This window comes from Telopea speciosissima, chromosome 4, assembly GCF_018873765.1.
Source record: "Telopea speciosissima isolate NSW1024214 ecotype Mountain lineage chromosome 4, Tspe_v1, whole genome shotgun sequence".
Lineage (NCBI taxonomy): Eukaryota > Viridiplantae > Streptophyta > Magnoliopsida > Proteales > Proteaceae > Telopea > Telopea speciosissima.
The window spans coordinates 17240055-17253651 of record NC_057919.1 but is presented as its reverse complement, the minus strand read 5'-3'; the positions used below and the strand labels follow the sequence as shown (position 1 = coordinate 17253651).

The following is a 13597-nucleotide window of genomic DNA, read 5'->3' as shown; positions in this document are numbered from 1 at the left end:
TATCGAAATTAGCGAAATGTCGGCGAATTTTCACCAAGATTTAGAAATATGGTTTGAAGACTTGCAACCCAGGAATCCTTCTCAGACCTATCTCCAACTTGAAGAACATCTTGAATTCACGGGATAAGACCATCGACCTCATCATCAACCACTCCTGTTGGCAGTAACCTACTGGTTCTGTGAGTTTCTAATTATTTGTTCCAAGTTTCTAAATTCCTCAGTTGGACATGAATTTTTGAAGAGCTCATCCTCTCCAAGAGACTTACCTTCGACCACAAGGATCTTCCCATCTGAGCTTTGTAGTTGCTATTGGGGAACTTGTTTTTTTTTTCTCATTAAAGAACCCTTGCTGTTCCTGATGGCGTTGTGTTTGCTGGAATTGGGAGTATAACATACTGTTTTTGGCAGAACTTGTGATCCTACAGTGAGTTAGGCTCCTAGAGCTCTAGCTCTACATTATAGTTGTTAGACACTCAGATGTCAAATAAAAAACAAAAAATGGTTGATCAAATCAAACACCTATGTAACAGAAAATATACTTAGAAACAAGGACAAGAATTAGTCACCATCTCTACATCATCGCGTTCTTCCTTCAAGATGCCCATAAGCACTGGGAAGCCTGTAAACAAAAGACACAGAAAACGCATGACATATATACAGTAAATGCATCTTGAATTTTTCTTTTCAAACAAGAAACAAGCAATCACCCATTGCCCCAAAAGCTAGCTGAGCAGAATGACTTTCTGCTACAACAGACTGAAGTTCAGCAATAGCAGTACGCCTGTCCTCTGCTAAGGCACCATTGCTAATACGGTCAAGCAAGCGTTCTACATAGCTACTGAAACAAGCAAGGCAATACAGATTAATCACAAAAATATGCATGCAGGCATACATCCAAGCAACATCACCAAAAACAGTACGCAATGATCACCTGAACAGAGACAAAAGAGAAAAATGGCTACCTAAACAGACATGATCCCAATATAAAAAGTGCTCCAAATTTGTATATCAGAAACATATTAAAATGTTTACTGGGGCTCCCCTCTTTTTCTCATTTACAACAAAATTGTTTTATTCATTAGTAAAAAGGAAATTATTGAAGAATAGGAAGGAATAGCTGTCCCCAACAATACAGGGAAAGCCTAGAGGGGGGTGGAAGAACTAAGATTTTTCAGCTGCTTCCCCTTGTAGTTTTTTCATGCGTCCCCACGTGTCATGTCAGATGCTTGCATGGACACAGCTAGACACTGGTTTGGAGATGTCTTTTCCCTAACCTAGCTCAACTTGTCCTACTTGGATTTTTCTTTTCATACTAAATTTTTTACTGACTGTTTCCTATGACTAGCTTTACTAAAAAGCACCATAATACACGTACAAAAAAAATAATTTGTGCACTGACCTTTTTTTTACTTACTATCTACTTACCTTTTTCACCTACATAATACATTGTTATATAACATATGAAAAGGCAATAGAATATAGAAAGTAATCTTCCATAATTTATAAGCATCAAACAGTCCCAATGAGGTTGTCTTTCTCTCTGAAGAAACTTGGATTACCAGATTTTGAGATATTTAAATACATGTCAAGCATAATTAATTAATTAATTAAATCATGTCTCCTTTTCTGTATTTTCAGGGTTGTCATGTCCATGTCTGAAACACCTGTGTCAGTGTCCACCCATCAAATTAAAAAATGAAATAGTGTTGTGAATCACTTCTTCACAATGGTCTTCGAATTTTTCATGGAAAAAATCAGAATTATTCTACAAGTCCAATCCATATTACTTGCCATGTGTTCAACAGTTAGAGGATCAAGAAACATGCTAGGTGGGTTCCATGTAGACATGTAGAAGATCAATGATATTATTTTTTTTTTAAAAACTCAGCATGAATGGATGATTCCAATATGTGCTTTTTAGTCATTCATTTGGATGGTCAAAAAGCATTGAAACATGGTTTCAGAAGTTCTGAAAAGCAACACTTGGATCAGATTGTCAAAAATCTTCTGTTTATGGAATTCACACTGAAAGGAATTCTATCCCACGTACCAGGTAAGTGGAGATATTATGGAGAGAACAATCAGATAGCCGAGAGTCTTCCAGTCTGCGAAGCATAGGTCGTCACCAGTTTCTCTTCCTTTTAAGGCCAAGCAGTTGCTTGACAGTTAAACTCTTCAATATGAAAAACACGACCAGCTATTGAGCATGTACTTGTTTTCCACTGCCTCCTCCTCCTTATTTTAATTTTTTTGGAAAGAAAGAGAATAAACAAACATGTAGAAACCTCTTTTTTTTTAATCAGTATTTTGTTTTACGGTCTTTTTCTTCCACAGACAACATTTTATGGTCCCCATTAGCTACTCCTGCTATGAAACTCACTAGTGGTAAATTTCTATGCTTCCTGCCCAACCCCTTGCCCTTCCCAGCGGGTGTCTCCAGCTTTGCAGGAGAAGAAGGGGGGGGGGGGGGGGGAGTGACTGAATACAAATCAATTTATCCATGGTTTTTCAAATTCTTATATTTGTATATCATTATGTGACTCACCACAGAAAGTTCCAGCAATACTCAGGAATATAAATCAATTTGATTATTATGATTGCCAAAAAGGCAGAAATAGACCTTAACATGATCCAGAGTCCAAGCACACTTATTATCAAACCAGTTCAAATTGAGATGTCTAAGGATCATCGCAGTGCACAATAGTCTTTAACAATAAGAAATTACATAAGAATTTCTTGAGTTGTGAATTGGGTATCTGACGAGTTATGTAGGTTTCCCATGATGGTAAATCGAGCATTTTAAATCCTACCATGTTAGGATTATAAAATTATGCTAACACTTAAAGAAAGGGAGAATTAAGAAGAGTTTATATAAACAAAGGAAAAGAAATAAACAAGACATCAAAGGAATGAAGCACTAAGAAACACAAATCTGCACCCTTAAGTATCTACTCCTGAGCTGTTTCATTTAGGATCTACTCCTGAGCAGCAGTAGCCATGTAAGATCTATTGAAGCCTGATAAACAATGCAAATGGCTGTTACAACTACTTCTCTCATCATCCCCCCACTAAAATTTGCATATTAAACAGAACACCAGCAAAAGAATTTCTAAATCAATCCAAATATCCAATACGATTAATTTTAAAACAAGTGCTGAAAATAATGGAACAATTTTGCAAGTCCGTCACCTCAATCAGAATTGTCCACCCCATATTAAACTTAAACACCATTACATCACCAACTTCTGGAATCTATTTTGCCTGGGTAAAAATTGCATGAATGATGCAACACTGAATGACAGTGTTATAATTTTTTAGGTTTTCTTTATTCCCTGAAGATAGAAAACCTACCCAAAAAGCACAACAAAAGTATTTCCAGAACCAATGGCTACTACAATAATGTTTACTCCCAAAGGACCCGTCCAGCGGTAGATGTACATGTGAATAGAATCCTTTTTCTTCTTGGATTTATAAATGGACGTCTAAAAAGCACCTCATAGAAAACTAAGGTTGACAAATAAGTAAAAGTTAGTTAAAGAATAACACACTTGCAATAGAAAGGGTGGATGCCATGCAACAATTTGTAGCAATTAAAAATACAAAGGTATCAAAATAATCAAAGAAAACCCACGTCAATTAGCACATGAAATTTTTTCTTTAATCGTAACTCTTCTCATGTGAGGGAAAAACCCAAAAAAATACAAAAATACAAAAAGGAGTACAGCTTACCTATCCTCACTGGAAGCAGAACTTTCATTCCCAAAGACAAGCCCAACAACCCCCTGCACAGACCCACAAAGCAATGTAAAAAAAAAAAATAGAAAAATGACCATATATTCGATAAAAGTTTTATTAACTGAAATTGTAATGGCTTATCTATAAGACGAAAAGACAAGGAGAACAAACTCTAGATGTATATGTATTGCTCACATAACCACTTAGATACTAACGCCATGCATCTAGCTATGGCCTATGGATTCAGAGATCACAATCAGGGATTGGATCTGCAGAAACACCTGCATATACAAGGCCAGATTGCTATGGATTGCCCAACCTACTAACGGATGGGATAAATTTACTAGGATATGCAAATCATGCTTCAATAAGGTTTTGGATCAGATAGGACTGATCCTGATGCAGATCAGAGGAGGTACTCCTTGAAGTACCAATGCAGCAACCAGACCAAAAACAGACCTGTGGCTGCTAAACACAGGCCTATGGCTCCTTAGAACCAGTATTAGTTCAACTGAACCATATTCTGGTTCATTCTGGTTCAGGCAAAGCCTTATGGCTAGGGTGTTAGCTGGTTCAGTCAAAACCAGTTAGATTAGGATTTTATTTCAGTTATTTACTATATTTTGTTGTACGAGTCTGTTTCTAAGTAGATAAGGTAGATTCCTAGTCTTTACAGGATACCTTTGTAGCTTGCATGGAGGATGTTTCCTACTCAGGTTTTTTTTCTCTTTTATTTCCTGTTTTGAGTTTGATTCAGCCTAGGCTTATTTCTATAAAGCAATGAAAGGCCTTAGAGCCTCCCCCACGATTTTAATGATGATTGAGCTTGGGGTTTTCCTCTAAATTCTGTGAGAGTCAAAATATTGTTGTGAGATGCAGCAACTCTTGGAGGGTTGCCAAGACAGGTTGGTGGGATTCCAATTTAGTTCCAGGTGAGAGGCTTGGATCATATCTTTTTCTTCATTATCAATCCAGTAAACCAAGTTAGTAACCAGAATTCCTTTTTAGTTCATGCGCATACCTTGTTTGATTGAATCTGAGTTCACTCTCTCAGTCTCTCTCAATGTACTAGAGATTTCAGATCTGATTACATACTTAACATTCGCACCTTAGGTTCTGCTAATTTCTGTTTTCAATATCCATTCTCGGTACTATTTTGAAAGAGTCCTTTTCAAGTCAAGCTTTTCAATTCACTCTTTTGTGGATCGAATTCTGGTGTTCACTCTTTTGTATGTGATGGGGACATCAGTCCCATTCCTAAAGACTTTCGAAGAGTTTACCAACGAAGACTGCGCAGACATCTTCAGCTTGGATCAGGCTCACTTTGGTTGGACGGAGATTTCTTTCGTAATGGATTGTGGCGCTGATCTGGAGTACTTTTGCTGGCCTAAGTAATTTTAATCTTTTATTGTGATTTGGGTCATATGTAATTTTGGTTCAATTTGGTTCGGTTTTTTTGGTTCAGTTTTGGTTCCATTTGTAATTCTAGTCTAGGCCCAGGCCCACTTGGATCAGCCCCTTTAGTTGACTAGAGGACTTATTGGAACTTGTGCTCCCTTAGGAAACAGCTTAGCTGGTGTGCTTCCCTATGTATTGGTCTTCCCAAGGGGGAGATCAATAATATTCTATTGTTTTGTTTTTTTTTTCTACTTAAGCTTTGTACAGGCCATTCGGCCAGGTAATGTTGAATGTTAAGAAATGAAATGAAAGAAGCTATTGGCTCTTGGGTCTCCTTCTCCTCTCTTGCGTGGAGCATCTTCTCCCCTCAACCCCCCAAATGGATTTTCTTCTTCTTCTTCTCTCCTTCTCTGTTACAGCAGCACAGCAGGTAAGTGGTTAAGTTATTTGTTTCCCTTCTTCCCCATTCCCTCTTTCTTTCCCCCCCCCCCCCAATCGAACCTGCCTTGTTCTCATTCTTTTCTGTTTGTTACATTATCTGCTCTACCCCATTTCCCCCCCCTACCTGAATGCATGCTCATCACTACCCTTCCCCTCCTTGTCATATTTACTAATTAAGAATCTGGAACCCTTTTATTTTCTGACCTAATATGCACTTATACTGCTGTTAGTTTTGGTGCATCTTCTTCATACTTCCTTATGTCTTATTCTCTATTGGAATGCATGCCTAGGACTAGTACAGCATGAATTCTTTTAGAGTATTGAAAGGTCTCTGCATTTGATTTGGTAATTTATGTATTGTTTCCCCTTCCCCATTTTGCCTATCAAATTTTTGTGGAAATGATGCTATGAGTTCTATTCTGTATTGTTCATTATTGCATAAACTTTTCAATGTTTTATTAATGCATATGAGTCTGTATATGCTGCTGCTACCCATTTCTGTTGCCTGCTGTCCTATGAGTTGTAACCCATTAGTTATCCTAAATAACAACCCATGTAGGAGCCCTAGTTTCTAGGTATCCCCCTGCATCAACTTGGTATCAGAGCTTGTGTTTAAGCTATCTTAGGTTGCTGTTACATTAGGGCAATCTGTCCCACACCTTGCCATAGTTCTGTCCTTTCGGTTCCAGCCTCAATGTGGACAACCTTGAGTACAGCCATTCCTTTCCTAGGTTGTTGACAGTCCTAATCTAAGTGTTTGATCCCTCGTATGTCCACCAGGAGTGGTAGAACATACCAAAACATGCCAGGCTCCAATAGCTCTACCATTACACCTGAACAATTAGAAAGGATCTTCAAACAGAATGAAGAAACCTTAAGAACTATCCAAGAAATTTCAGACCGACTTAATGTCGTGGAAACATCCATGCGACAAGACCACATTGTTCAAGGTAACAGACCTAGACAAGAAGTTACCCAACAAGAACTTGAAGAGCATGATCGTAACATTGATGATCATGATAGGTATGGGGATAACTTCCTAGGCAATGGGCGTGGTCGAGGTAGAGGAAGAGGTCGAGGACCTCAAGGGCATCATTTTCAAAGGAATTATCATCCACATAGGGATGAGGAATTCTATGAACCCCAAGACCGAGAATTTGACATTAGGAGAATGGTCAAGGTTGAAGCCCCCTCCTATGATGGGCAAATTGATGCCAAAGTCTTGTTGGATTGGATTAGGCAAATGGACAGATATTTTGATTTCTATGAAATGTCCGAGGAAGTTCGCTTCCGATTTGCCAAAATCAAGCTCACAGGAGCAGCCCAAGATTTCTGGACAGAACTAGAATACCAAGAGCAGAACTTAGGAATTGAGCCTATGTCCACATGGGTGGAAATGCAAGAGAGACTCAAAAGGGAGTTTCTGCCTACGACCTATAGGCTTCAACTTCTAAATGAGATGAACACCCATAGGCAAGGAAAGTTGTCTGTAACTGAGTACATGAGCAAGTTCAATGAACTGAAAATCAGGAACCGTACTCATGAAGATATTGAACAGACCCTTTCTAGGTTCCTTAGTGGACTCAATTCAGACATTCGAACACGCATGGCACCACATATGGTTCGAGATGTCCATCAGGCTTTTAGAGTTGCCTTAGAACTTGAGTCATCCATGAGGACCTTTCCTCAAAAGAAGAGTTTCCAAAGTGGAGAGTCAAATGCCAAAAAGCCTTTTCAAGGTTCTTCAAGTTTCTCTAAGACAACTGGCAACCCTCCTCGTCAGTTTGAGAACAACAAGGATAAAGGCATTTTAGGTGCAGCACCCAAAAAGAATGGTCAATAACAATGTTTTAAGTGTCAAGGATTTGGCCATTATGTCAGAGACTGCCCCAACAGGAATTTTACGTTGGGAACCAGAATCTTGAAGAGGAAGACGGAGTGAAACCCAAGATGAGAGTCAGGATGATGAGTTTGAGGATCACAATCCAAATGAGATCATTTCTGATGAAGAACAAGAGGAGAGCAATACCTCCCGATTAGGTGTTGTTCGATGCATGGTCTCGCAACCCAAAAGCGACAATGATTGGCGGCGAACAAATATTTTCATCACTTACACCTGTCACCAGGGTAAGAATTGCCGTGTCGCTATTGACAGTGGAAGTTGCATGAATGTGGTTTCTCAAAGTGTTGTGGCTAGAATGGGACTCAAACCTCAAGCTCATCCAAAGCCATACAAAGTCGCTTGGGTCAACCAATCTACTATTCCTGTCACTCTTAGGTGTTTAGTCCCTTTGCATTTTACGGGCTATGAGGAGAGAGTTTGGTGCGATGTCCTAGAGATGGACGTTGCCCACATCATTTTAGGGAGACCTTGGTTGTATGACCGAGATGTCACAAACTATGGGAAATCTAACACCTGTGTCTTTGAATTTAAAGGGAAAAAGATTAGACTGACACCTAGTGTACCCAAGGAAGTAAAGGTCCTCGAACACAAGGGTAGTACCTCCAAGCAACCTCCAAAGAAAACACTCAACATTCTAAATCAACAGCAGTTTGAGAGTGAGTGTAAAGAGTTGGGGGTTATCTACGCTCTAGTTCCCAAGCCAAATAAAGTTGAATCGTCAAGCAAATTTACTGAGGCTCCTAGAGAAATGCAACCCTTGTTTAAGGAATTTGAATAACTATTCCCTGAGGAGTTACCAAATGGGCTACCACCAATGCGTGAAATCCAACACGCAATCGATCTAGTTCCTGGCTCATCTTTGCCAAATCTGCCCCACTATCGTATGAACCCTAAAGAACATCATGAGCTCAAACGACGAGTGGATGAGCTTCTTCAAAAGGGATTCATAAAGGATAATCTAAGTCCGTGTGCAGTACTTGCTTTACTCACACCCAAGAAGGATGGCACTTGGAGAATGTGCATTGACAGTAGAGCCATCAATAAGATAACTGTCAAGTATAGGTTTCCTATACCTAGACTTGATGACATGTTGGATATGATGGCGGGGTCGTCCATCTTTTCAAAAATTGACCTCAAGAGCGGGTACCACCAAATTCGGATTAGACCCGGGGATGAGTGGAAGACAGCCTTCAAGACAAAGGATGGACTTTTTGAATGGTTAGTTATGCCCTTTGGCTTATCCAATGCACCGAGCACTTTCATGAGGATTATGAATCAAGTGCTTCAACCATTCATTGGCAAGTTCATAGTGGTTTACTTTGATGACATCCTCATCTATAGTAACACCACGTCTTCCCACTTGGATCAATTACAACAAGTTTTTAGGGTACTACTGAAGGCTAAACTTTATGTCAATCTCAAGAAATGCACCTTCATGAGTAATCAAGTTATCTTCTTAGGATTTGTTGCGTCAGCTCAAGGAGTAGCTGCTGATCCTGAGAAAATCAGAGCAATTGTTGAATGGCCCAAGCCTACCAATGTTCACGAGGTGCGAAGCTCTCACGGCTTAGCCACCTTCTACAGAAGGTTCATTTATCATTTTAGTTCCATCATGTCTCCTGTCACAGATTGCATGAAAAGGAAGGAGTTCCAATGGACTAAAAACGCTGCCAAGGCCTTTATGGAGATAAAGAAATTGATGACGGAAGCACCAGTCTTACGTCTCCCAGATTTCTCCAAAGTTTTTTAAGTCAATTGTGGAGCTTCTGGTGTTGGAATAGGTGATGTCTTAGGACAAGAAGGGCACCCAGTTGCTTACTTCAGTGAAAAGCTAAATGAGGCCAGGCAACGCTATTCCACATATGACAAAAAATTCTATGCGGTTGTGCAATCCCTGCGCTATTGGCGACATTATCTGTTACCGCAAGAGTTCGTGTTGTTTTCACATCACCAAGCCCTGAAATACTTAAATGCCCAGAAAAAGCTCAATCAAAGGCACGCTAAGTGGGTCGAATTTCTTCAAGAGTACACCTTTGTACTCAAGCATAGACCTAGTGTTGAGAACACTGCAGCAGATGCGTTGAGTCGAGTCAATATCTTGTTCAAGCACATGAGTGCTAGGCACCGAACTAATGTTTTGCTCCTAACAATGAGCATTGAGGTAGTAGGGTTTGAGCGAGTCAAGGACCAATATCCCACTTGTCCTGATTTTAGTGAGATTTTCACTTCAGTGAATCAAGATCCTCCTATTGCTCGTTCGGATTTCCTACTAAAGGATGGGTGTCTATTTAAAAGTGACAAACTATGCATTCCCAGGACATCACTTCGGGATTATCTGATTTGGGAATTGCATGCTGGAGGAGTCGCTGGACATTTTGGTCGAGACAAGACCACCACTCTTGTTGAAGATAGGTTCTTTTGGCCCGGTTTGAAAAGGGATGTTTCTCGAATTGTGAGTCAGTGTCACACATGCCAATCTGCCAAGCAACAAAAGAAGAACACTGGCTTGTACACTCCCCTTCCTATGCCACATGCTCCATGGCAAGACCTTAGCATGGACTTTGTGCTTAGTCTTCCCAAAACTTCAAAGGGACATGACTCTATCTTTGTGGTTGTGGATAGGTTTTCAAAAATGACACATTTCATCCCATGTTAAAAAACTGTTGATGCATCCAATGTGGCCAAACTTTTTTTCAATGAGGTTGTCAAGTATCATGGTTTGCCTTTAACCATAGTGTTTGATAGGGATGTCAAATTCACAAGCCACTTATGGCGGATGATGGGTACTAAACTCCGTTTCTCCACTGCGTTCCATCCCCAAACTGATGGTCAAACTGAAGTCATCAATCGGAGTCTCGGAAATTTGTTACGTTGTTCGGTTGGAGAGTATCTTAAGAGTTGGGACAGAATCCTCACCCAAGCAGAGTTTGCTTTTAATAGCTCTAAGAATAGGACTACTGGTATGTCTCCTTTTGAGGTCTGTCTAGGTTACCAACCCAGGGCACCCATTGACCTTATCCCAGCCATGTCTAGCTCTAGAACCTCCCCGTCAGCCGAGTCTTTTGCATAGCATATTCATGACTTACATGCAGGTATAAGGCAGCGAATTGCGTTGAGTAATGACCAATACAAGTCCAGGGCTGATGTGCGTCGGCGACTATAAGCATTTGAGGAAGGTGATATGGTGATGGTGAGAATCAAGCCACAAAGATTCTCCAAAGGAAAAGCGAGCAAATTGCATGCTCGTAGCGCAGGTCCATTCAAAATTCTCAAAAGGGTAAGTGCTAATGCTTATGTCTTGGAATTACCTTCTGATATGGGAATCAGTAACATCTTCAATGTTGAAGATCTTGCCCCTTACCATAGCACCCCTACTGATGCTCCTTTCTACCCCAATGACCTTGAGGACTTTCCATTTATTGTTGATGACACTTCAGTCCCTGCCCCTCCACTTCCACCCACCCCTTTGCCTCCTGTGCCCAAAACTGTTAAAGGAACAGAAGAAGTTGAGGATATCCTTGATGAAAGGATTGTTTCTTCACGTGACGGAGGAACCCGAGAGTTCTTAGTTAAGTGGCGTAATCGTCCGGAGATTGATTGCACTTGGATTCCTATCGAGGAGTTTCGACAGCTCAACCCCGACATGCTTAAGCGCTACTTGAGTCTTTATTCACCGGAGGTGAACTCTTCAAAGCCCGGGAGAATTGATGGAGACATCAATCCCATTCCTAAAGACTTTCGAAGAGTTTACCAACGAAGATTGCACAGACATCTTCAGCTTGGATCAGGCTCACATTGGTTGGACGGAGATTTCTTTCGTAATGGATTGTGGCGCTGATCTGGAGTACTTTTGCTGGCCTAAGTAATTTTAATCTTTTATTGTGATTTGGGTCATATGTAATTTTGGTTCAGTTTGGTTCGGTTTGGTTCAGCTTGGTTCAGTTTTTTTTGGTTCAGTTTGGTTCAGTTTTGGTTCCATTTGTAATTCTGGTCTAGGCCCAGGCCCAGGCCCACTTGGATCAGCCCCTTTAGTTGACTAGAGGAATTATTGGAACTTGTGCTCCCTTAGGAAAGAGCTTAGCTGGTGTGCTTCCCTATGTATTGGTCTTCCAAAGGGGGAGATCAATAATATTCTATTATTTTTTTAATTTTTTTTTCTACTTAAGCTTTGTACAGGCCATTCGGCCAGGTAATGTTGAATGTTAAGAAATGAAATGAAAGAAGCTATTGGCTCTTGGGTCTCCTTCTCCTCTCTTGCATGGAGCATCTTCTCCCCTCAACCCCCCAAATGGATTTTCTTCTTCTTCTTCTCTCCTTCTCTCATATAGCAAACACAAAGAGTAAGTGGTTAAGTTATTTGTTTCCCTTCTTCCCCATTCCCTCTTTCTTCCCCCCCCCCCCCCAATCGAACATGCCTTGTTCTCATTCTTTTCTGTTTGTTACATTATCTGCTCTACCCCATTTCCCCCCCCTACCTGAATGCATGCTCATCACTACCCTTCCCCTCCTTGTCATATTTACTAATTAAGAATCTGGAACCCTTTTATTTTCTGACCTGATATGCACTTATACTGCTGTTAGTTTTGGTACATCTTCTTTATACTTCCTTATGTCTTATTCTCTATTGGAATGCATGCCTAGGACTAGTACAGCATGAATTCTTTTTAGAGTATTGAAAGGTCTCTGCACTTGATTTGGTAATTTATATATTGTTTCCCCTTCCCCATTTTGCCTATCAAATGTTTGTGGAAATGATGCTATAGGTTCTATCCTGTATTGTTCATTAGTGCATAGACTTTTCAATGTTTTATTAATGCATATGAGTCTGTATATGCTGCTGCTACCCATTTCTGTTGCCTGCTGTCCTATGAATTGTAACCCATTAGTTATCCTAAATAGCAACTCATGTAGGAGCCCTAGTTTCTAGGTATCCCCCTGCATCAGTATGTGTTGTGTACTATAACATGAGACTGAAGTTGTAGCACATATGCATGGGCATGGAAAATGATAAAGACCCAATCAAGCTTAGCAACATTTTCCAAGTGGAGTCAGATGAGGTGGATCCCCTCTATGAGTGGGTAAGGGATCGAGGTGACCCTACCATGGATCGGCCTAGAAGCAAGTCCAACCCCAAGAGGACCGATTTCCTTCATAAACACCCTGCCTTTTGAGTCTAAGCCTGGCAAGGATGATGATGAGGACATCGATTGGTCGCATTCTAGTGACCATACTCGTACACCGTCTCCGTCTAATGGTGGTGGTGGTGGTGGTGGTGATGGTGATGGTGATGATAGATTTGCATCCCTCCACGAGGAGTATGACTAGGCAGAGCCAAAGCCAGAGCCACCCCATTCACAAATGAGAGTCAGTTTGATCATGCCACATAGGATGCTGACCATGGTGCACATGCCCTTCACACACACACAAACTACTCGAGAGGCCAGCGTCGCGATTTAGACCAGATGAGGAAGCTGATAGCATGGATATTGATGTTACTAGCTTGACTGGCACTCTCAAAGGCCTGAGTTTGGAGGAGAGTAGTGTACATGGGCAATGACGAGCACCATCCAATGCCACAGAGAGCACTGGTTCCAACTATACTGGGTATGTGGGTATGTGGGTAAGTGGGTATGGTGGCTATGGACAGTATAGCTCTTCTTCGTCATTACCCTCTGAATTTGAGAGTGAGTCACATGGTGGATAGTCATTTGTGGACAGCATCTTCTCATTTCCAGCCCCCAGCCATAGTTGTCGATGCCGGCTCCACATCCACCATCTAGTTATGGTGGCTCTCGGTCGAGTTCTTCACTGTTTAAAGAACTATACCATAGGTTGGGGTACCTCCAGTATATTGACGAAGCCATTTATAGGGCTGTTGTGGAGGACTTTGAGTGTTTCTTCTTGCATATTATATGTCAACGTGACAAGGCGCCCAAGACATTGGGGGACCGACTAAGCGCTTAGGCGACAAGGCGTCGCCTAGGCAACCAAAGCGCCTTAGTATTTTTTATCTTTTTATGTATCCAACTACACAATGTCACAAACACATAATACTCTCCAATGAACAAAACAATACAAAAGTTTTCAGCAAGTACGATTTAGGAATAATTTGACAGCCCA

The 13597-nt window shown here is 40.8% G+C and overlaps 1 protein-coding gene across 3 annotated transcripts in view; it reads right to left on the bottom strand.

The window, feature by feature from the left end:
- Positions 1 to 13597, bottom strand: part of LOC122658366 (golgin candidate 6-like) — a 36773-nt gene that overhangs the window by 22276 nt on the left and 900 nt on the right. For 2 of the 3 annotated variants that reach the window (XM_043853289.1, XM_043853291.1), the window contains exons 2-4: positions 3730 to 3782; positions 708 to 838; positions 567 to 619 (exon numbers count right to left, since the gene is read on the bottom strand). In XM_043853289.1, the coding sequence (XP_043709224.1) occupies positions 567 to 619; positions 708 to 838; positions 3730 to 3782 (237 nt within the window). The remainder of the gene's footprint in view (positions 1 to 566; positions 620 to 707; positions 839 to 3729; positions 3783 to 13597) is intronic. The other variant, XM_043853290.1, reaches the window with a different exon arrangement.